The sequence below is a fragment of the Crocodylus siamensis genome, chromosome 5, assembly GCF_052110815.1.
Source record: "Crocodylus siamensis isolate JL-2025a chromosome 5, ASM5211081v1, whole genome shotgun sequence".
Taxonomy (NCBI): domain Eukaryota; kingdom Metazoa; phylum Chordata; order Crocodylia; family Crocodylidae; genus Crocodylus; species Crocodylus siamensis.
Window position 1 is genome coordinate 38779514 of NC_143399.1, and position 21200 is coordinate 38800713.

The 21200-nt window shown below is 54.9% G+C and overlaps 2 protein-coding genes across 2 annotated transcripts; both read left to right on the forward strand.

Annotated features, from left to right (window-relative positions):
- The first annotated feature begins 14 nt into the window (after positions 1-14).
- Positions 15-16449, forward strand: LOC149863812 (tubby protein-like). The gene is made up of 14 exons (XM_090049726.1): positions 15-93; positions 5345-5505; positions 6022-6175; positions 7025-7135; positions 7877-7990; positions 8759-8857; positions 9481-9660; positions 12575-12675; positions 13348-13536; positions 13876-13988; positions 14080-14194; positions 14451-14549; positions 15027-15198; positions 15712-16449. The coding sequence occupies exons 1-14, from the start codon at positions 15-17 to the stop codon at positions 15843-15845; spliced, it is 1821 nt and encodes a 606-aa protein (XP_089905852.1). The 3' UTR covers positions 15846-16449.
- Positions 16450-17974: 1525 nt separating this feature from the next.
- Positions 17975-21068, forward strand: DHDH (dihydrodiol dehydrogenase). Its single transcript, XM_090048718.1, has 7 exons — positions 17975-18324; positions 18599-18710; positions 19201-19364; positions 19959-20211; positions 20328-20452; positions 20588-20738; positions 20956-21068. Exons 1-7 carry the CDS (start codon positions 18172-18174, stop codon positions 21066-21068), a joined length of 1071 nt encoding a protein of 356 aa, XP_089904844.1. The 5' UTR covers positions 17975-18171.
- The last annotated feature ends 132 nt before the right edge of the window (positions 21069-21200 follow it).

Sequence of the window (21200 nt, forward strand, 5' to 3'; positions counted from 1 at the left end):
CCACGCCCCCTCCGATGCCGGCACGTCCAATCCTCCGCCTCCAACCGTACATCTACACGCTGAACGCGCCCCACGTTCTCCCCAGCTCCCCAGGCAGGAGGAGAGGGAAGGGGTCGGGGTAGAAGAGGGAGGGGAGAGGAAAGATAGGACCGGAAGGGGGCAATTATAGGCTCTCCTGCCCCATTCCCACCTCATAAGGGGAAAGACCCCTGCCCCCTTTCCTCCAGGCGATCCTGTACAGCGCTTTAAGGGACAAGGACCCCCCCACTTTGTTACCTAGTGCTGCCATGGTGACCAGCATCCAATCAGGAGGCAGCACCGTCGGGGGGGGGTGCCTTAGGAGGGCGGGGAGGGGGGGGGGTCCAAATTCCCTCTGGAGGGGATGACAGTGCCCCCCCGCAAGAGGAGCAGAGAGGAGAGTGTCCTGGGTAACCCCTATGCTCACACCAGGATGCACAGCATGCTTCTGAGCATGTAGCCTAGCCCCTCGTGAGCGCACAGGCACACACGCATTCTCCTGTGCACACCTGCACACACACGTGCATAGGCTCACCATTACACACTCCCCAGGGGGAGTGGGGTCTTGGATAACCCCCAATGCTCACACAAAGATGCACATGTACTCTTGTGCATCTGCCCGCACATGTGTTGTGTGTGCCTGCATTGTGCACCTGTGACTCTGAGCATGCTTGTGCGCACACCCTAGCATGTGGCCTAGGCCCTTGTAAGCACACAGGCATGCACATGATCCCTTGTGTGCCCATGCTTGTGAAAACACATGTGTGGTTACTATTACATGCATGCACACAATCCCCAAGGGAAGCAGGAGGATCCTGGGTAACTCCCCCATACTCACACAAGGATGCACATGTACACTTGTGCACTTGCCTACATGGGTGCATTCACTCTATGGTGCACCTGTGACTCCAAGCATGCTTGTACACACACCCTAGCATGTGGCCTAACCCCTCATGAGCACACAGGCACACGCATGCTCCTCTCTGCACACGTGCTTGTGAAAATATCCATGCACTCACTATTATGCACACACACACACACCCCACCTGGCACTCTGCAACGTGCTGCACCTTTAAGTCCTGTCCTGGGGCTGGGCCTTAAGCCACCCAAGCTGATTAGCACAGACAAGATCCCCCATTGGGTGGGGAGTGACCTGGGGGTGGGGGAATGTGTCAAAGCCTCCCCACCCCCCAACTTGAGCTTAATCCTACCAGAGGAGAAAACAGAGCAGGATTCAGGGCCAGGATCCTCCACCCCCCACTCCACAACTGACCCAGGTATGGCAGCAGGTGGGATAGTCAAGCCCTCTGATCCCTGCCTCCCTCCCCACAAACTGAGGGCTCTATGGAAAGAGGGGCCCTGCTGTCCCTTGCAAGTGATGTCAAAAATCTATATGAGGGGGAGCTAGAGCCCCAGGGGCTGGGAGCCAGGATGCCTGGGTTCTATCCCAACTCTGGGAGGGCATTTGGGGGCCAATGGCATGAGAGATGATGGGGAGGGGAGCCAGGATGCTTGGGTTCTAGCTCAGCTCTGGGAAGGAAATAGGATCTGGGGGGACTGAGCTGGGGGTGGGGCTGGGATGCCTGGGTTCTGCGTATGTGCAGGAAAGTTATAACTAGGTTCCCCCTGTGTCTCAGGCTTCCCTTTTTGCCAGCTGGGAAAGGCAGCACAGCAGGCAGTGGGGCAGAGAAAACTGTAATACTCAGTGAGTCTTTTCACCCTGCAGAGCCAGCTGCTGGGAGAGACCCCCCCCCGACTCTGAACATGGCTCAGAGGTAGAACCTGCTGGTTGTGGCAGGGTGGGCTAGGGCATGGGGAAGGACTGTTGGGGTGGCGGGGCTTGGGAGGATATATACAAGGGGTGAGATGAAGTGGGACTGTGTTAAGAGTGTGAGGGGGACTCACATTGATGCGGGGTATGTGCTGGGGACAGGTATCCTGGGATGGGCCATGTGCATGTACAGTGAGTTGTGTTGGGACAGGTTCTGTGTGCGTATGCATGTGTTTTCACATATACCTACACGTATATTATTATGCGTGTGTGTGTATACATACAGACACACAGGAGGTATACACATGCATATGTATGCACACATGTAAACACACATACATACTTAAGTATGTACACACCCACACCCACATACACACACACACACACACACACACATACATATACACACACACCATATGTGCATATGTATGGTATACATACACAGTCACACACATATCCATATAGATATATGCACACACATATACATACGTATGGATATACAGACACACACACACTTTGGGGGTCTTTATGTGTAGTTGTGTACTTAGGGCTCTGTGTGTGTTGAGATTCTGTGTGCTGGCATGTGAGAGCAGTTTGTGTGTGCGCTGATTTGTGTGTGCACATATCTGGGGCACATTTGCTATATGTATATATAAGGAACAAGTTTGCACATTGGGGAGTGTGTATACATGGGCAGGTGTGTGTTAAGGTTCTGTGTGAAAGGGTGGAAGTGTTTCTGTTGGTGTGCACATGCTGATTTGTGTGTGCATATACTGGCGGGGTGCATGCATGCACACTGGGTATGTACCTATGTTGGGGATGTGTGCAAGGGGTGTCTATGTGGCTATGTAGATGTTGATGTGTGTTCAGGGGTAGTGTGTGTGTGATTGTGGGGGGGTCTACACAGGCGGATCTTTGTGTATGTGAGTGTGTAGGGAGTAGGTCACGTGTGTGCTGCATGTGTACCTGTGCTGGTGTATGTGCTCATGTTGGGGCTGTGTTTGTGTACCAATGTGTGTGTGTGTGTGTAGCAGGAGGTTGACTTAATCATGCAGGCACATGGATGTGTGTCCTGTGTGTGCCCTTCTGTGTGCACACCTACAGCAGGGCCCCTCATGCTTGCACTTGCACATGCCCAGCTCCCTCCCCCATGTTAATCCCTAATGAGGAACTAATCCCCTTTATCTGCTTGGGTGACCCAGGGGCACTCTGATTAGCTGTTTTCATTTCACTGATCCCTGGCACCTCCCAGGGCTGGGGGAGGGGCTGGGTTTCCTGGTTCAGGTCTCCCTTCGCTGCACCCTCCAATCCCTTCTACAGGGGACAAAAGCAGACCGCCACTGTTCTGACCTGTCCCCCCAGTCACCTGCATCCGAGTCTCTCCTTAGCAGCTGTGGGTCTCCCTGCTGTGAGCCCACTTCCCTGCAGAGATCCACCCACAGACTCAGAAGGGGGTACCCTAAAGATCCCCCACAACTCTGACCAAGTGTTTCCTCTCACTGTCTGCCCCTGCTCCCCCACAGCCCAGTGGATGCAGCCTACTGCCCCCCTGACATAAGGTAAGGATGATTCAACCCTGTAGGGAGTGAGGATGCCTCCCCCCTACAGTCAGTGCTGATCCATCATGTCCTGTCCTCAACTTTTATGTGGTGGGGATGGGAAATGTCCCACCCCAAAGGAGGCTGCATTTCATTATGGGTGAGGGGTCCTGATGGGTGGATCCAGGGGGGTGCCCTGGTGTACCGGCACCTTCCTTAGATTCCTGCTCCACCCAATACTTAAAACCAACTGCCTGGCAGTGGCAGCAGTTTTTCTCGTTAGGTAGCTCTGAGGGAGTGAGTCCATTCTCTCCATAGCTCATTATCATCTCCTTGATCCCTGAAGAGTTTCACAGGTGTTAAGGACCTTCTCTCCTGTCTAGCAGTCTTGATGTTCCACTAATCACACTAACCTTCCTTCTGCAATACTGCTGTCTGTTTCCTGCTTCTGGTAATGAAGCTCCTGTCTCAAAGCCATGCAGATTGTTATTCATTCATTTCAATTAAGTTCTATTTGTTTTTGCTTCCATATTCATAGATTCATAGATGCTAGGGTTGGAAGGGACCTCAACAGATCATTGAGTCCGACCCCCTACCTAGGCAGCAGAGAGTGCTGGGGTCAGATGATCCCAGCCAGATGCCTATCCAGCCTTCTCTTAAAGACCCCCAAGGTAGGGGAGAGCACCACCTCCCTTGGAAGCCCATTCAAAATTTTGGTGACCCTTACTGTGAAGAAGCTGTTCCTGATATCAGACTGCATAGTACAACTCTGGGCCATCCGCATATTAGCAAAGCTTCTAGTTTCTTTTTAAGGGGAGAAAAATGTATATTGTGTTATATGGGATGATGAACCTCACTGCCTCCACCCCTCTTTTCAAAATCTTAGACAGGTGGATCTAGGATTTTGAAAAGTGGAGAGCAGATGGTGTGGCATATTGTCAGGTATTTTTCACCAGTTAAAGAGAAACTAGATATTTTATGAATATGCTGGCAGGAGGGGTTAACACTATATTATTCAGTTTAAGAACAAAGCAAAAGCACTACTGGAAAAGTACTACTGGAATGTACACTGATATGCTAGATTATATATAAATCTTAAAAAACCCAGAACAAACTAGGCAAAAATAGGAAAAATATTCCAAAGATATTGGAGCAAAACTGCAAGAGAAAGGGTAGTTTGAATTGTGGAATACCAAAACCATTGAAAAGGAGAGAGAGAGTAACACCAGTGGAGTGATTAGGCAAAAAATAGTCAAAGATATTGTATCATAAATCCTATAGTCATTAGAGTTAAATATATGTCTATTATTCAGATTTGTAAAACAAAATTCTAGCTTTCTGAAGCATCTTGACAGCACCTCCAATGCTTCACTGTCAGTCACTTCCACACCTGAGTTATTATGACCACATCTAAGTTACAGTGTTTAGCTAGAGCAAAAAACAATCTACAAGGCTGTGAAATGGAAGAGAGACATTACCAAAAATGGCAAACAGACAGCAAAATTGCAGAAGAGAGAGACTGAATAGTGGAACATCAAGACCACTGAAAAGGAGAGAGGGTTGTTTAACACCCATGGAGTGGAGAGATTAACAGGAATCAGGGAGCTAAAGATCCATGAAGTCAATTGACTCCCTCAGTGCCTGAACAGAAATTCGGTTGCCCCTCCTAGCAGCTGGTTTTAAAGTTTGGATGGAACAGGAATCAAAATGGGGGTGCAACTGTAACATGGCACCTGGATTTGTTCCTGGGATTCCTCTATGAACAGCCTCCCTATGCACAGAGTGCCTCACCCCAGAGGCAGCTGCATCCCAGTCATGGACCAACCATCCTAGGATCCCATCCTCACATCAGTGGGATCCGCCCCTAGGGGCCCTGTATGAACATCCCAGTGCCAGGGCAGGGACCAACCATACCTGAGATCCCCTCCCATCAGTGGATGCTGATGAAGTCACAAAGCCATTGTCATGGCAATCAGAATGCTCTTGCTGTGACAGCCCCCAGCGTAGCCAGCTCTAGGAGGCCATAGTAGGTACCTGGCTGGTGTGAGGATGCACCAGGGCTGCTACCGCCGCCTGCCCCCCTGTCCCAACTCCCCCCCTGACACTCTGACCCTCTTGTCTTCCTGCAGCCTCGCTGAGGAGGCCACCTCCTTGAGGCAGCAGAAGCTGGAGCAGCAGGTAGGATGGTGGACCAGCCCTGGTGTGGTCTCCCTCCGTGCCCTATGAGATTCTGGCCAGGAGCGGCTTGGGGTAGAGAGCAGTCACCCTGTCTACTCAGGAGACTCTGGGATAGATCCTATTGGTCATCCTTCCGTGCCCCAGGGCATTCTGGGACTGAAGGGTTCAGGGCTGGGGGTGGTCAGTCTGTCCTGCCCCAGAGAATTCTGGAAACGAAGGGTTTGCAGAAAACAGCAGTCACCCTGTGTGCCCCAGGGGATTCTGGGATAGATCCCACTGGTCATCCCTCCCTGCCACAGGGGGATTCTGGGAATGAAGGGCTTGGGGCTGAGAGCTGTCGGTCCATCCTGCCCCAGAGGATTCTGGGACTGAGCAGCTCAGATGGAGCAACCCTCCTTGCCCCAGGGCATTATGGGTTAGGGCAGCACAGGTCCCAGGGTAGGATCTTGGTGCTAGGGTAGAGAGGGCAGTCCCTCCCTTCCCTGCCCTTGCTCACTCCTTCCTCCCCACACCCAGCGCCGCCTCTTTGAGAAGAAGCAGCGATGGAAACGCCAGGAGCCCCTCATGGTCCGGGCCAACCCCGACTCGAAGGTCAAACAGCGCCGGGGGCGCCAGCCTGAGGAGCGCACCCCCCTCGTGGAGTCCTACAGTGAGCACAGCTTCTGCAATGGTGGGTTAGAGACAACTCCCAAACACAGCACCCACCAATGTGATGAGTTCTCCCCGGCCTCAGCCCATCTTGGAGTGAGTGGGGCTCAGAGAGTAATCCCAGCCTCTTTCCATTGGCTCCACACTTCTGTGGTGGGTGTAATGCTGACCAGTCAAGTGATACTAGTGGCAGGAATGACATTGCCCTGGCCCAACCCCATCACCCCATAAAAGAAACAAGGGGAAAGAGGGTATGGCTTATGCTTTAGGAGGAGAGAATTAGCCCCACTCCTTCCACTTGCAGCCACACTCAGGGCATGAATGACAGGCTGCATCTTGCAAGTGAAGGGGTGTGGCTTAGCCATTGGGGCAGGGCTTCTAGTCGCATATTGAACATACCAAAGTGGAGCTATTGATCCAGGAGGAGGAGCCTGATGCCACGCCCACCTTGCTCAGTAGTCTGCACACAGGAAAGTGGCTGAATGATGTGGCGCCTGTGTTGGTAGGTGTGGCTCCTAGTGATTAGGCCACACCCGCTATAAGATGACTTCTATAGGGGACATCTAGCTTGACACCTTAGCCAAATGGGGTGGGGCAAATGGAAAGGTGCATGTCCTACCAGGTACAGGAGGGGCTACTAACCATAAAGCCCCACCCCATCAGAGGGCAGGATCCCAGCTTGCTCCACCCCAAGGGCAGAAATGGACAGTGCCAGGGGTAGAGCTAGTGTTGGGGGCGGAGCTTCTCAGCCTTAGGCCCCACCCTCTCTCTGCCAATGGGAGTTCTTGAAGAGGTGAGGCTTGCCTTTGAGAGGTGGGGTCTCAGCCCCAGCCCCTTTCTGCTGTCAGTGATTCTCCCTGTCTCTCTGCAGGGACCAGTAACCCTAACTTGGAGTCGGTTCCTGAGGATCACCCTGCTGCTAACGCCAGGGTGAACAAGAACCAGGGGCCCGATGCCCAAGGAGAAGCCCCAGTGATTTCAGGTACCCAGGCAGTGCCCACCTGGCCAGCACTGGTTGAGGGGATCTCTGTAACTACTGTGTAACCACCCAGGATGATGTTGGGATCTTTTACTTTAACTGGAAAAGTATGGGACAAGTCAAATCTAGTTCCTCCGGCCTAATGGGATACCAGCAGTCAGACAAAACTACCAACTGTTGCTACCTACAGCAAAGATAACCAATGTACTGTCAACCTGGGATGAGGTCTGAAGCCCTTCACAGTTAATTAAGGCAACCTCCAGACTCCCACACCTGTTGTGTGTGTGTGTGTGTGTGTGTGTGTGTGTGTGTGTGTTGGGGTTCAGGGGGGTTGATACAGCTCAAATTCCAGTCTTGGGATCCCCACCCTGATCCCTGAGATATGGCTCTTGCGGCCAATTTAGGAAGAAAACTGAGTCATGACCTGTGACCCTTGTTCTTACCTTATTGTCTGTTTGGTGTCTGAGAGTAGAGGGACACAGGCCTGTGTGTCTCAGCTCACTGAAGCTGTCACTCCCTGCCCAGCTTTTCTCCCACGCAAATCCCCGTGATTCAGACTGAATTTTTGGGATCAGCCTGGCTGGGAGGAGGAAGGTAGTGACATGCCTAGCCCTGAGGTGCAGTGAATTCCCAGCACCTGCATAACCAGCCTTCCCCAATAGACCCCACCCAATAAGTAGCTGCACTTCAGGGTGGTGTAACTACCCCCCCCAGCGCACTGCTGTGTCTCCTCTCCCCTTTCAGATATCTCTGATGCAGAGCTGGAACTGGCCATCCTGGAAGACACCCAGCCCATCAACAAAACCAAAGAGGGACCAGGTGCCACCCGGAAAGGCTGGCAGGCCAAGCAGAGAAAGGGTGAGAGGGGGAAGTGGGCACAGGGGGGCTGTGTTGCTGGACAACCATTGCTAGCCTCCTTGCATACTCGTAAATGTGTACATGTGTACACAGAAAGCAGTACATGGCTACCCCTGCATTGTTACCATGTTGCTACGCAACTGTATGCACACCCTGTTGCTCGGCAATTTTGTGCACACCTTGATACAAGCATCATCCAGTTGCCATGCAACCATTGCCAGACCCATAACCCCATTGCCATTCAACCAGTGCCACAACCATTACCCGGTGCCATGCGACCATTGCCATGCCATTGTCCTGTGCCATGCAACTGTTGCCACACCATGAAATACATCTCACTATTGCCTCTTGCATACAGACCCACCTCTTGTGCAGGCTTCTCATACCCTGGGCACAACTCAGCTCCTGCGTGACTGCCATTGTTGAGGACATACTCCCAGCCCCATTACCCAGCTGGTGCTCTCTCATTGCACTCCTCCCACATGCTGCACTTGTTCACATACATCAGCCCCCCATGCTCCCTTTCACATCTGTTGTATACTTACTCTTCTATGGACACAGGTCCTGGCTCACTGGTCCTCCCAGACACAGGTTCCTTGCCCCATCCTTGTGCATTCACGTTGTCATGCTCACACTTCCCTGCACACCCATTTGCACATGAATGCCTCCCCACCAGACATGAAATATATGTGTGCCCTACAAGCCCAGGAACCCACCAGGCTTCCCCTACCCCTCGCTGTTGTGCCTACTCCCCTCTCTGCCCTGCAGCCCCCCATTCTGAGGCTCGATGCCCTCAGGGCTCCAGGAAGAAACCTGCATCCCTCAAGGAGCAAGAGCCAGTCCCATCTGTCATTGTGGATTTTCGAGGTGAGAGGACCATGTTTTGGTAGGGGAGGAGGGGTGCAAGGGGATGCATGTGCAAAGCATGTGCAGGATGCACATGCCTCATACAGCACGTGTGGATGGAAATCCTGCCTTCTGGGTAACAAGTGTGTGTACAAAGTGTACGCACTTGTGCAAAGCTTGTTTTTTGGAGGGGGTGTTGTGGAAGGAGGCATGTGTGCAAAATTGCACCCTTCTCACACTTCACGGGAGAGAACCTTTTCTCTGGGTAGCCCATGTGTGCAAATGCATGTGTGCAGATCATGCTGCCCACTGGATGTGTGCACCCAGGTTCCAGCATCCACACAGGGTGGGGCTTGTGCATACTGGGCTCACCATGTGACTCCATGAAAGGTACGAGCTTGCATTTGCATGAGGCTGCATCTGGCCACATTCCAGCCAGATCATTCCATGAGAGCAACAAGTGTGCAGTTGCACAAGGCCCATATAGGCATGCAAGGCCACTGACCATGAAGCACACGGGTATGTGCACAGACTGAAGGGGGAAGAAGGGTGTGCAGATTCACACAAGGAGGGGTTATGTGCAAGGGACCAGCTTAGATGAGGGTAGGGGGTGTACTGTACTGACTCCCCTCCTTTCCCCTTAGACTCCCAGAATGGCAGCAACCCAGAGCCCCTGGATGAAGCTGGAGCCATGGGTAGTGGGTGTCCTGAGGAGTGGGACTCAAAGGAAGAAGGGGAGGGAGGGGCAGAGGAGCCATCCCAGCATCCACAGGTACCCCCTGCTCCTGTCAAGAAGAGACGGGAAAGGACACTTCTCCGCGGAGGTGAGGGGCTGCCTGCCTAGGGGTAGGCGGTGATGGGTGGGGTGGGGTGGGGTTCGGTGGGGTAGGGTGGGAGACATGGGTGGATTTCATAGATTTTCATAGATTTCATAGATTTCATAGACATTAGGGCTGGAAGGGACCTCAGGAGATCATCAAGTCCAGCCCCCTGCCCAAAGGGCAGGAAGTCAGCTGGGGTCATAGGATCCCAGCAAGATAAGCATCCAATTTACTCTTGAAGGTGTTCAGTGTAGCTGCTTGAACCACCTCTGCTGGCAGACTGTTCCAGACCTTGGAGGCTCGGACAGTAAAGAAATTCTTCCTTATGTCCAGCCTGAAATGGTCTTGCAGGAGTTTGTGACCGTTCGACCTCGTCATCCCTTGGGGCGCTCTGGTGAACAAACGTTCTCCCAGATCCTGGTGGTCACCCCGATAAACTTATAGGTGGCCATCAGATCACCCCTGAGCCTACGCTTTTCCAGGCTAAAGAGTCCCATGGCTCTCAGCTTGCCATCGTAAGATCTGTTTTCCTGACCTCTGATCATGCGTGTGGCTCTCCTCTGGACTCTCTCAAGCTTCTCCACATCATTTTTGAATTGTGGAGCCCAAAACTGGATGCAGTACTCCAGCTGCGGCCTCACCAAGGCCGAGTACAAGGGGAGAATGATGTCCCGGGATTTGCTCGAGAAGCATCTGTGGATGAAAGCCAGCGTTTTGGTCACTTTACTAGCCACAGCATCACATTGGAGGCTCATATCAGATTTTGAAAAGTAGGGTGCAGATGATGTGGGGCATTATCACATATTTTTTCCAGTTAAAAAGAAACTAGATGCTTTACGAATGGAACAAACTGCCTAGGGAAGCTGTGCACTCTCCATCCCTGGAGGGGTTCAAGAAGAGGTTGGACAGCCAGTGGTCAGGGTTGATCTAGGTGTAGCTCTGCCTGTGTTCTACTAGAGCAGGGATTGTCAACCAGAGGTATGCATACCCCTGGGTGTACACTTTGGAGGGCCCCAGGGGGTACGCAGAAGCAGCATGGAGAAGCCACCAACACTTCCAGTTTTGCTCAGTGAGCAGCTGCTGGGGGGCTGCCCCCTCCCCTGCTCATCGATGGACTCCTGGGGGTACACTAACCAAAAAAGGTTGAAAACCCCTGTGTTATAGGGCTTTCTCAGGGTTCTGAGCTTTGCTGGTTGCCTCCTTCCCTTCCTGCCTTTGCACTACAGTATCAGGGTGTTTTTAATCCTTTCTTAGAGCCATTGGGTGTTGGCTGCAGCCAAAGCTGAGGATTGGGACTGACCTGGGCTGCTGGTTTAAGTCCCGCTGGGACTTAAACCCAGAGGTTTCTGGCTAGAAGGTCTTGCCCTTCCACTCAGGGTCAGACCAATCGCTGTATCTGGGGTCAGAAAGGAATTTTACTCCCTGGTCAGACTGGTGCAGACTGTGGGGTTTTTGCCTTCCTCTGTAGCAGGGGCACGGCCTCTACCTGGGATATCTTGACCATATATTAACAACCCTTTACAGCAGCAAGATGTTGGCTGCCATTATCCTCCTGCTTTACCTGTGGCAAGTTCAAGTGTGATGTCTTGTCTTGTGTCAGGGTTGACAGTACTTTTACTAAGAGGTTAGAAAATGTATTTGTATAGGATGGTTTGGATAGAAATGATCCTGCCTCAGACAGAGGGTTGGTCCCTTCCAGCCCTACTTCTTTATCATCCTGTGAATATGCAAGGAGGCCAGCACTATATTATTCAGTTTAAAGTCAAAGCAAAAACAAATATAACAACTGGAATGTGCATGGATTTGCTAGATTCTATCTCAAGTTAAGAAAACACAACAAAACTAGGCAAAAAATAGTCAGTGGTCCAAAGACATTGGGTCATGAGTCCTGTAGTCATTAGAGTTAAATGCAAGTCTCTTGTCTGAACATGCATTCATAAAACAAAATCTAGCCTTCCTGAGCATCTTGACAACACCTTCAATGTTTCACTGCCAGCCACTTCCACACACAAATTAATACAACCGCACCTGAGCTAAGGTTTTTAGCTAGAGCTAAAAAAAACAATCTGCAGGGAGAGATATTACTAGGAATGGTGAACAGGCATTAATATTGCAGAAGAAAGAATGGATACACTAGTGGAACATAAAGACCATTAAAAAGAAAAGAGGGGTGGTAACACCTGTGGAGTGGCGAGACTAGCAGAAATCAGGGAGATGATAATGAACCATGAAGTCAATTGATGCCCTTAGTGCTGCCTGAAAAGAAATGCACTTCCCCTCCCAGGCAGTTGGTTTTAAAGTTTGGGTGGGGCAAGAATTGAAGCAGGGTGCAACTGCATCACTGCATCCCCCCTGGATCCACCCCTAAGGGGGCAAAGGTGGGAGGGGTACATGGGCCCCTCTCTGCAGACACGGTCTGTAATTTGGCTCAGAGCAAAGGATTCCGGGACTTTAGTTGGAGGACCCTGGGCAGGGGTGTGATACATGAGTGTGCCAGGGATGTGTGACACCCTCTGGGCATGACAGCTCACTGTATGCATAAGTCTTACTAGTGTTCAAGGGCTTGCAGTGTGCAAGCCTCCATGGGTCTACAAGAGTTTGCATGAGACCCACGGACTGTAGGGCACAAATGCACTGAGCTGGAAAGAGGTCACATTCACAAGACTCATGGTGTAAGAGTGCATTTTGGGCATAGGGTCACAAGCGTGCAAGAAGTCCTGCGAGTGCAATACCTTTCAATGGCCTAATTAAGGGTGCGAGTACAAGGCACTGGCACTGGGCACCAACCAAGAGGCAACACAGCCCACGTGAACTCATTAGCAAATGAGAGCCCTGTTATACCCCCCGCCTGGCATGTGAGAGCTCAACCTATGTATGATAGCCACTAACACTCCCTCATCTCTGCCCCTTCCCCCAGGGTCTCTCACCAACCGCCAACAGAGCCTGAGTGATGATGAGGAGGAGGAAGACTTCCTTTCCCGGGTCCTGTGCCCTGCGGATGATACCGACTCCCCCACTGTAAGCCTGACAGGTGGCCCTGGCGCGCCCCTTTCACACAGCTCTCACATGAGGGGCTCCCTTGTGCATGCACGAGGCTTGCACAAGTACACCTGTGTGTTGCATGCCTTGTCCCTTTGCACGAGGCCTTATCTGCATCCCCCAGTCAACAGAAAGGCCCTTCTCATGTCTGTACCCCCCCGACCAATAGTACTCGCATCTTGCACAACTACCTCTCTTGCACTTGACCCCTCGCACTGAGACATGTCTCTATGTATGAAACACCTTCCCCCCCACAGTCGTTTGGCAGAAATGCTCTTCTCACGCCATGCACGGGAATAACCCCCTCTTGCATAGCTGTCCCGCTCATGGGTCCCTAATCCTTTGCACCAGCACACCCCTGATGGAAGCACCTAATTCACACGCAACTACCTCCTTTGCACACTCCAACCTCTTGCTTGTACGTGTGCCCCTTTGCCCACAGCCCATCTCCCTCACATGTCCTTGGCACTACCATCCAGCATTATTCACAAGTGCCAGCCTCTTGCCTGCTCCTGTGCCCCTTTTTGCACCAGTCCAAGTGCCTATCTCATGCCCCTCGCATGGGCGCCAACCTCTCACACAGCCAACCCTCTTGTGCAAATCTCTTCCTGGTGCTTCACACCTGTGCCTCCCTCCCCCCGGCTCTCCCAGCAGCTGACAGAGGATGAAGCGGGGACCCCCCTGCCCCCACTGCAAGTGGATGATGTGGCAGAGTTTGTGCTGCACCCTGCACCCCAGGGGCTCACGGTGCGGTGCCGCATCACGCGGGACCGCAAAGGCATCGACAGAGGTGTCTTCCCCTTCTACTACCTGCACCTTGAGCGTGAGGATGGCAAGAAGGTACAGGGGTGGGGGCGTAGAGGCTGCACAGTGAAGGAGGGGACCCCTCACCTGGCCATGAGCACAGCTTGGTTGGGGCTAAGGGAGGGCCCCAGCAGTAGGGGACAGGGAGTGAGGAAGGGGATTTTGAGGGATGGATAAAGGAGCTCAACAGGAAGTCCAGTCAGCAAGGGGGGGCAGTTCAAAGAAGTCCCTGCAGTGTTGGGGGGTCCTATAGAAGTCCTGGCAGTGGTGTGGGGGAGGCTGGCTGGTGGGGGTCCAGTGGCAGAAAGGCATCTGGGAGGGCCTCACCCCTTCTCATCTTGCCTGCCCCCACCCCACACACACACACTCCTACAGCTGTTCCTGATGGCTGGGAGAAAGAGGAAGAAGAGCAAAACCTCCAATTACCTCATATCCCTTGACCCCATCGACCTGTCCCGCAATGGGGACAGCTTCATCGGCAAAGTCAGGTGAGGCCTCCATGCTCTCCCCACCCTCCCCATTCCCTCCCAGAATTGGCTGCCACCCCTGGTTCACCAGCCCCATATCTTATGGCTGTAGATCCAACGTGCTGGGCACACGGTTCACAGTGTTCGATAATGGCATCAATCCTGACAAGAAGCCCTTCATCCCCGAAACGGCGCAGATACGCCAGGAGCTGGGAGCTATTTGCTATGTGAGGAAGAGAAAGGGCACTGTTGAAGGGAAGCTTGCAGCTCTGGGGGGGTCCCCAAATTGGGGCATTGTTGAGGGGGGCTTGCAGCACTGGGGGGAATCACCAGCTGAAGGCACTGCTGTGGGGAAGCTCACAGCAACAGGCACTCCAGCTATGCAGAGGTGGGTTTGGCCTTGGAAACAAAGGGTTAATGTACTCTCATACATGCTCTCTCTCCCTTCCCTCCCCCGCCCCACATGCCTGCTTCCCACATCAGGAGACCAATGTTTTGGGGTTCAGGGGTCCCCGGAGGATGACAGTGATAATTCCAGGCATGGACATGGACAACGAGAGGATCAGCATCCAGCCCAAAAACGTGAGTGTGACAGTGAACCCTGTCTTTTGGCACTGCTGTAGGGAAGCTCACAGCATTGAGCTGCCCCTGGCTGTGGGGCACAGCACGGGGTGTCCCTTTAGGTGTAGGCATGGGCAGATCTTTTGTAAAGAGAGTCCTGGCTGGAGTTCTGGGGGTGGCTGCATCCCCTACTCCCAACCGTCTGAGGCTAGGCAGTTCATGCTGTGGGAGCAGCAACCCAAGGACTTATTTTAAGTCCCTGAATCAGGTAAGAATTGTCCCCTCCATGCTTAGTGGCACCTCCACTCCCCCACCCTCTACTGCTGCTGGCTCTCCCGGGGATGACAGGGAACTCCAGAGCCACTCAAGCTCTGCTCCAGCAGGGCTCAGCCAGAGACAGTAGCAGCAGTGGGAAAGTTCCCCGTCCCTGAGCCTACTTCCACATGACCCCCATACTTCCCCTCTGGTCGCCACATGACAGCCTCTCCCCTGGGGCAGGAACACGAGACGCTGCTGAGCCGGTACCAGAACCGGAACCTGCAGAACCTGCTGGTTCTCCAGAACAAGGTGCCAGCCTGGAATGCAGAGACCCAGTCCTACGTGCTCAACTTCCACGGCCGCGTCACCCAGGCCTCCGTCAAGAACTTCCAGATTGTGCCTGACCACGACTGTGAGTGTGTGTATTGTAGGGCTTCCAGGGACCAGGGATGGGGTCAGAGGGGGAGGAAGGCGGCATTGCCAGTCTGGCCTTTCTGCCCCCCCTTCCAGGTAACTGTAGGTCAGGGTTACTTGGTGGGTCCAGAGGGTACCAAGGGATATCAGGGTGACTGGTGCCTCCTGCTAACACCCGATCCCCTCCACTGTGGTGTAGTTTGGGTGGTGCCAGGAGCAGTCAGAGCATGCTGGGATGGATTGGAGGTTCCAGGCAGAGTTGGGGAGGGCCCAGGATATGTGGGGGCTGGGGGTGGATTGGGAAGTACTTTGATGGGCTTGGGAGGTGCCAAGGATATGGGGGTCCCAGGAATATAGGGGGGCTTTTGGGATGGATTGGGGGGTGCTAGGGAATATCATATCCCTGAGGTAGATTCAGGGGGTACCAGGAATGTGGAATGCTGGGTGGACTGGAGTGCTGGGGAGGATTGGGGTGAGCAGCACCCCCATGTTGACCCCCATCTCCCCCCAGCTGAGTATATCGTGCTGCAGTTCGGGCGGGTGGCTCCTGACGTCTTCACCATGGACTACTGCTTCCCACTCTGCGCCCTGCAGGCCTTCGCCATCTGCCTGTCCAGCTTCGATGGGAAGCTTGCCTGTGACTAGGGGATTGCCGCTGACCTCCAACCTCAGGCCTCCACCAATCTTGACCCCTGACTCTCACCATGAGCCAGTTTACCCTTGACCTCTGACCTCTCCCCCAACTGTGACTTGGACCTCCCAGGTCACCTTTGACCTCAGAGCTCTCTCCCAAGTGACCTCTTGGACTTCTCAGGTCATCTTTAACCTCTAGCCTCACTTCAGTTCTGACCTCTTGTCCAGCCTTAACTGGTCATTCTGCATCACCACTGAGCTCTGACTTTTCTCACCAGCTAATCATGTGACCTCACATCTCTTCCCATAGTCCCTTCTCAGTATGACCTCTGACCTCATCCCCCTTGACTGTTGATCCTGCTTCTCAAACTCGACTCTGATCTTTGCCCTGGTCTCCCCCATTTGACATCCGACTCTCTTTGGGCCAATGGCATTGCCTCTCGGCCTCTCCCCTCCACCACCACCAAAATGTCTCACTCATCTCTGCTGAAGATGTGGATACCATTGCCATGACAACAGTTACCATTCTGATTGACTCAGTTTCCCTTTCCCCCTCCAAAGTAGGGGCCATATAGGTTGGGGGGCCCTACCCATGGACTACAGAGAACCCCTGGGATTGTAGCAGGCTCTTGAGTGAAATAAAATCTACCTGGAAAGGACAAGGATGACACTGAGGGAGGGGAGGGGGCTAGACATTTTGGGTGATATTGCAGTGTCACCCTGCCCCCTACATACATTAAGGAGAACCTGGGTTGGGGGAGGGGCAACAAAATTCTGAGCCCTCTCTTGGCAGAAAAAGGGTTAAATAGCTTCCATCTTGGATCAGCAACCCCAGGGATTTGGGCAGTGGGAGAGGGGGATGACACTGCCTTGGGGATCGCAAGGGCGGGGCATGCTGGAAGGCAGGGGGTAGCGTAGTGGTGATATCCTGTGACCTCACATCTGCCACCCCCTTGTGATCCCCCCACACTGACTCATCACCCCAGCCCACCACCCCCATCACCTTCACCCTCGTCCCCAGTCACCCCGTACAGTGGCTTCATGCCTCCAGCCCCCTTCCCCCCTCGATGCTCCCCAGTCAAGCATTCCCCCAACCCCACTGTCCCCCAACACACACCACCCACCATCTGTGACCCCCTACAAAGAGCCCCCAAATCACACCCCTTCAGGTACCCCATGCCACTGTCACCTGTCCCTCCAACCCATGACCCCCCAGACCCAATCACTCCATGGCCCTAGTGTTTCCCCCTACGCCGGGGGCTGGTCACTGGGGATCTGCCTAGCCTGCCTAGGGGCAACTCCAAGTCTCACCTAAGGGGTAAATACAAGCTTCCCGACACTTGGCAAGAGCTGCCCTGCATAACACCCCGACATACATCTTCACCCCTCAGCCAAGACCCTTGAAGGACTTGCAGGGGCTCACAACCAGAACCAGTCTTTGAGGGTGGTCTAGGAACAGGACACCCAAGAAAAGTGGGGGAGACCCCCTAACAGGCTAAACCAGTATGGGGGGCAGATGAGGGGGTGTCCAGCACTGGCCCTACTTCCTGCACTACAGGGACCCCCCAAATGTCAGAGGAGCTGGGCTTACTTGGCCCGAACATGACCACCGCCCCCCGCCCCTCCCCCAGGACCCATCTGGTCTCCTCAGGCTTCAAAACTCCCAGGGAGGCTTGGCCTCAGCCTGGTGTTGGGGTGGGGGGCAAGGGGCTTGAAAGTAGCACAGACCCTCCCCTTTCCCCTCTCTGATCTTGCTGGGGAGAAGGCTGGAAAAAGAGTGCGGGAAAGGGCTTGGAGGGAAGAAAGCAGCAGAGAGTGGGAAGGAAGGGGGAGCTCTGGGTCCCACCAGGCACTGGATGTGGGGGCATTGCTGGGAAAGTGGGATGAGAAGAGACAGAGAAGGGGAGGTGGACTGGAGAGAGGGAAGGGAAGAGAAAGGGAGAGAAACGGAGAGAGGAGGAGGGCAGGGGGCTGGGGAGTGGGGATGCAGGGGTAGGGGAAGAGGAAGTTAACCCCAATAGGAGGCACCTAGGGGGTGATGCCCCCACCTCATCCCTCTGCCTGCCTCCCCGCAGTGGGCACTGATCCCCAACCCCATCTGCTATCCACCCCCACCAATCTCCCCCCACCGTGATCAGCGCCTGCCCTAAGAGGGAGACACAACCCCCATACCCCAGCCACCAGGGAGGACCTGGACTCCCTCGCACCCTGCCCTGTGGTGGAGGCAGGCCCCACACCCCATGATACCATCACCATGTGACGGGGCGTGTACCACGCTTTGCCCCAGGCATTGTGGCAGCACCCAGCAGGGCCCCGCCCCCTGTGCACCAGATCAGACATGCATCCTGGACGCAGCACCGAGCCCTGCCACAGTGTCCCCCAGCCTATGCCCCCCTGGGCCGGGCCCACACGCTGGGGCATCTGCTCGGCTGGCAAGATCAGCCACGACTTTATCATTGCTCTGAAGACCCTCTCAGCCCAGGAGCACACGGTGGGACCCAGGTGGGGGGAGGGATGTGGTGGGGGGGAGGGGGGAGCTAGGAGCCAGGACTTCTGGGTCCTTTCCTGGTTCTGGGAGAGGAGTGGGGTCTGCAGGGGGTGTGGGGCTAGAAATGAGGGGCACAGAGCCCAGCTTGCATCCCCAGCTCTAGGAGGGGTGTCAGGATTCAGGGTGTGGGATTTAGGATGCCTGGGTCCTCTACTTTTGAAGCAGGGGGATTTCTCTCTCTGCACTGGGGTCCATCTCACCCCCACCCCCACCTCAGGTGCTGGCCATTGCCTCCCGTGAACTCGCCCACGCCCAGGAATATGCCCGGAAAAATGGGATCCCCCGTGCCTACAGCAGCTACGAGGAGCTGGCCAAGGACCCCGACATAGGCAAGTACCAGGCACCCGGGGGTGGCACAGCCAGTGCTGGGTCAGACTGGATGTGGGGAGGGCTGGGGGTCAACGGCCCTAGAACATAAAGCGATACTTGGATGCCCAGGTTCTCCCCCAGCTCTGGGAGGGGGGTGGAGGCTGGTGGGTCAAAGTGGGTGGGGGTGGAGACGACTCCCAGGTTCTCTCCTAGTGCTAGGGGTGGGGGGAAGAAGGAGGATCTGGTGGGTCAGGACAAGTGTGGGGCCTGGATGCCTGGGGTCTCCTCCAGCTCTGGGAGGGGAGTGGCAGCTGGTGGCATAAGTGGGGGGTAGGGGTGGGGGTGGAGCTAGGATTCCTGGGTTCTTTGCCTACTGTGGGAGGGGGCAGGGTCCGATGGGGTGCAGCAGGGGGTACAGCCTGGACTCCTGGGTTCCCATCCTAGTTCTGATGGGGGGGGTCAAGGCAGGGGGAGCGCAAATGCTTGGGTCCCAGCTTGGCACTATTGCAGACGTGGTGTACGTGGGGGTGATCAACCCACAGCACCTGCCCGTGGGGCGGCTGTTCCTGAGGGCTGGCAAGCCCGTGCTGCTGGAGAAGCCCATGGGTATGAATGCAGCAGAGGTGCAAGAGCTGGTGCAAGAGGCGCGGGCCAGCAACGTCTTCCTCATGGAGGTGAGACCCACCCGGACCCCACTTTTCCTTCCTGTCCCCCTCTGGACCTGCCTGCCCCAGTCCCACTACTACCAGGGGGGCCCAAGAGCCCCCATCCTGGTGACCCCCACTACCCCCAACCCTACAACACAGTGCCCCCAGAGTCCCCCATGACCCCAGCACAGCAGACCCACCCCATGATGTGGCACCTACTAGTGCCCTCCCAAAGGCATGGTGCCCCCCTAGTGTCCCCCCAGCACAGCATCACCCAGAGCTGCCACCAGCCCCACAGACAGTACCCCCAGGATGCCCCACTCCCCATAGCACAGTGCACCCACCCCATAACACACTTTCTAGTGCCCCCCCACAGTTGCTGCCCCCTTAGCGCCCCCACAGCACAGCATCCCCCAAAGCCACACACCCTCCACTGCCCCCAGCCCTACAGCAGTTCCCACAGCAACCCCCATTCTCCACAGCACAGCACACCCACCCCATAATGCAGCACCTTCTAGTGCCCCCCCACAGAACAGTGCCCCCTAGGTCCCACCCCCCACAGCATGTCCCAGAGCCACACCCCACAGCACAGCACCCCTCTTCTGCTCCCACTGTCCACAGGCTTTCTGGACGCGGTTCTTCCCAGTGTCGGGGCGGATCCAGACACTGCTGGCCCAGGGGGCTCTGGGGCAGGTGAAGGTGGTACGGGCAGCAGTGGCCTTCCACATGAGCAATGTGCCACGGCTGGTGGAGAAGGACCTGGGTGGTGGTGCCCTGCTTGACCTAGGCTGCTACTGCATCCAGTTTGCCTGCATGGTCTTTGGTGGAGAGAAGCCCCAGAGCATCCTGGCCTCAGGCTTCCTACATGAGACAGGTAAATGGCCAGGGAGGGGGGAATTGGAAGGACTGGGGACGGTAGATCAGGAGTAAGGGACACTGGCAGGGTCCCCCCCACTGCCCTGCATCACAGCTGCCCCCTCCCCTTTGCAGGCGTGGATGAAACCACCTCTATCATCCTGAACTACTCCAGGAACCGCCAGGCCGTGCTCACATGCTCCTTTGTGGTGAATCTGCCCAACCAGGCAACCATAGCAGGCACCCAGGGCCTTATTGAGGTACGCCCCGTCCCCCTGGGGCAAGGACTGTAGTAGGAAGCCAGGACTGGGTTCTCTCCAGCTCAGAGCGGCTGTATCACTCAGGGGGAAGCCTCCCTTTAATGCCTCCTTCCCTCCACATTGCATCCTGCTCAGATCCCTGACTACATGTCGAAGCCTACGGCCATGCTGTTCAATGGGGAGCGCTGGGAGTGCCCCTTGCCACCCCCCTCCCAGCCCCTCAACTTCGAAAGGGGCACAGGACTGCGCTATGAGGCCCAACATGTACGCGAGTGCTTACTGCAAGGTGAGGGGCCATGGACACCCGAGTTCTGCCCCAGCTGGGATAGGGAAATAGAGTGGAGCAGACCTGGGTTCTATTCCAAGTCTGGGGGGGTCCTCGGGTCTAATTAGTGGGTTAGAGTAGGGAGCCAGGACACCTGGGGTTCTCCCCTCTGCTGTTGGAGCACAGCTTGCTATTCTCACAGCAACTCCCAGCACAACTCTTCCCTCTCCTCCCCCAGGCCTGAAGGAGAGCCCTATCATGTCCCTGGCCGACAGTGAGCTGGTGGCCTCCATCCTGGATGAGGCACGGAAGCAGCTAGGGGTGAAGTATACCCAGGATCAGTGCAACTAAGATCACCCCAGGCTGGTGAGGAAGAGGGGCAGGGACCTTTGGAATGTGATGGGGAGACTTCCCAACCCATAAAATAAACCTAGCAAAGCCAAGCTGTCTGTCCCCGTGACTCCCTGTGAGGGGAGGGAGGGC

Bases quoted from the DNA above. Each gene is read 5' to 3' on its own strand.
- LOC149863812 (XM_090049726.1), top strand. From the start codon at position 15: ATGCCGGCACGTCCAATCCTCCGCCTCCAACCGTACATCTACACGCTG. The intron at 9,661-12,574 runs GTGAGGGGCTGC...CCCTTCCCCCAG, and splicing joins AAGGACACTTCTCCGCGGAG to GGTCTCTCACCAACCGCCAA. The intron at 13,537-13,875 runs GTACAGGGGTGG...ACACTCCTACAG, and splicing joins AGCGTGAGGATGGCAAGAAG to CTGTTCCTGATGGCTGGGAG.
- DHDH (XM_090048718.1), top strand. From the start codon at position 18,172: ATGCATCCTGGACGCAGCACCGAGCCCTGCCACAGTGTCCCCCAGCCT. The intron at 20,212-20,327 runs GTAAATGGCCAG...TCCCCTTTGCAG, and splicing joins AGGCTTCCTACATGAGACAG to GCGTGGATGAAACCACCTCT. The intron at 20,453-20,587 runs GTACGCCCCGTC...CATCCTGCTCAG, and splicing joins GCACCCAGGGCCTTATTGAG to ATCCCTGACTACATGTCGAA.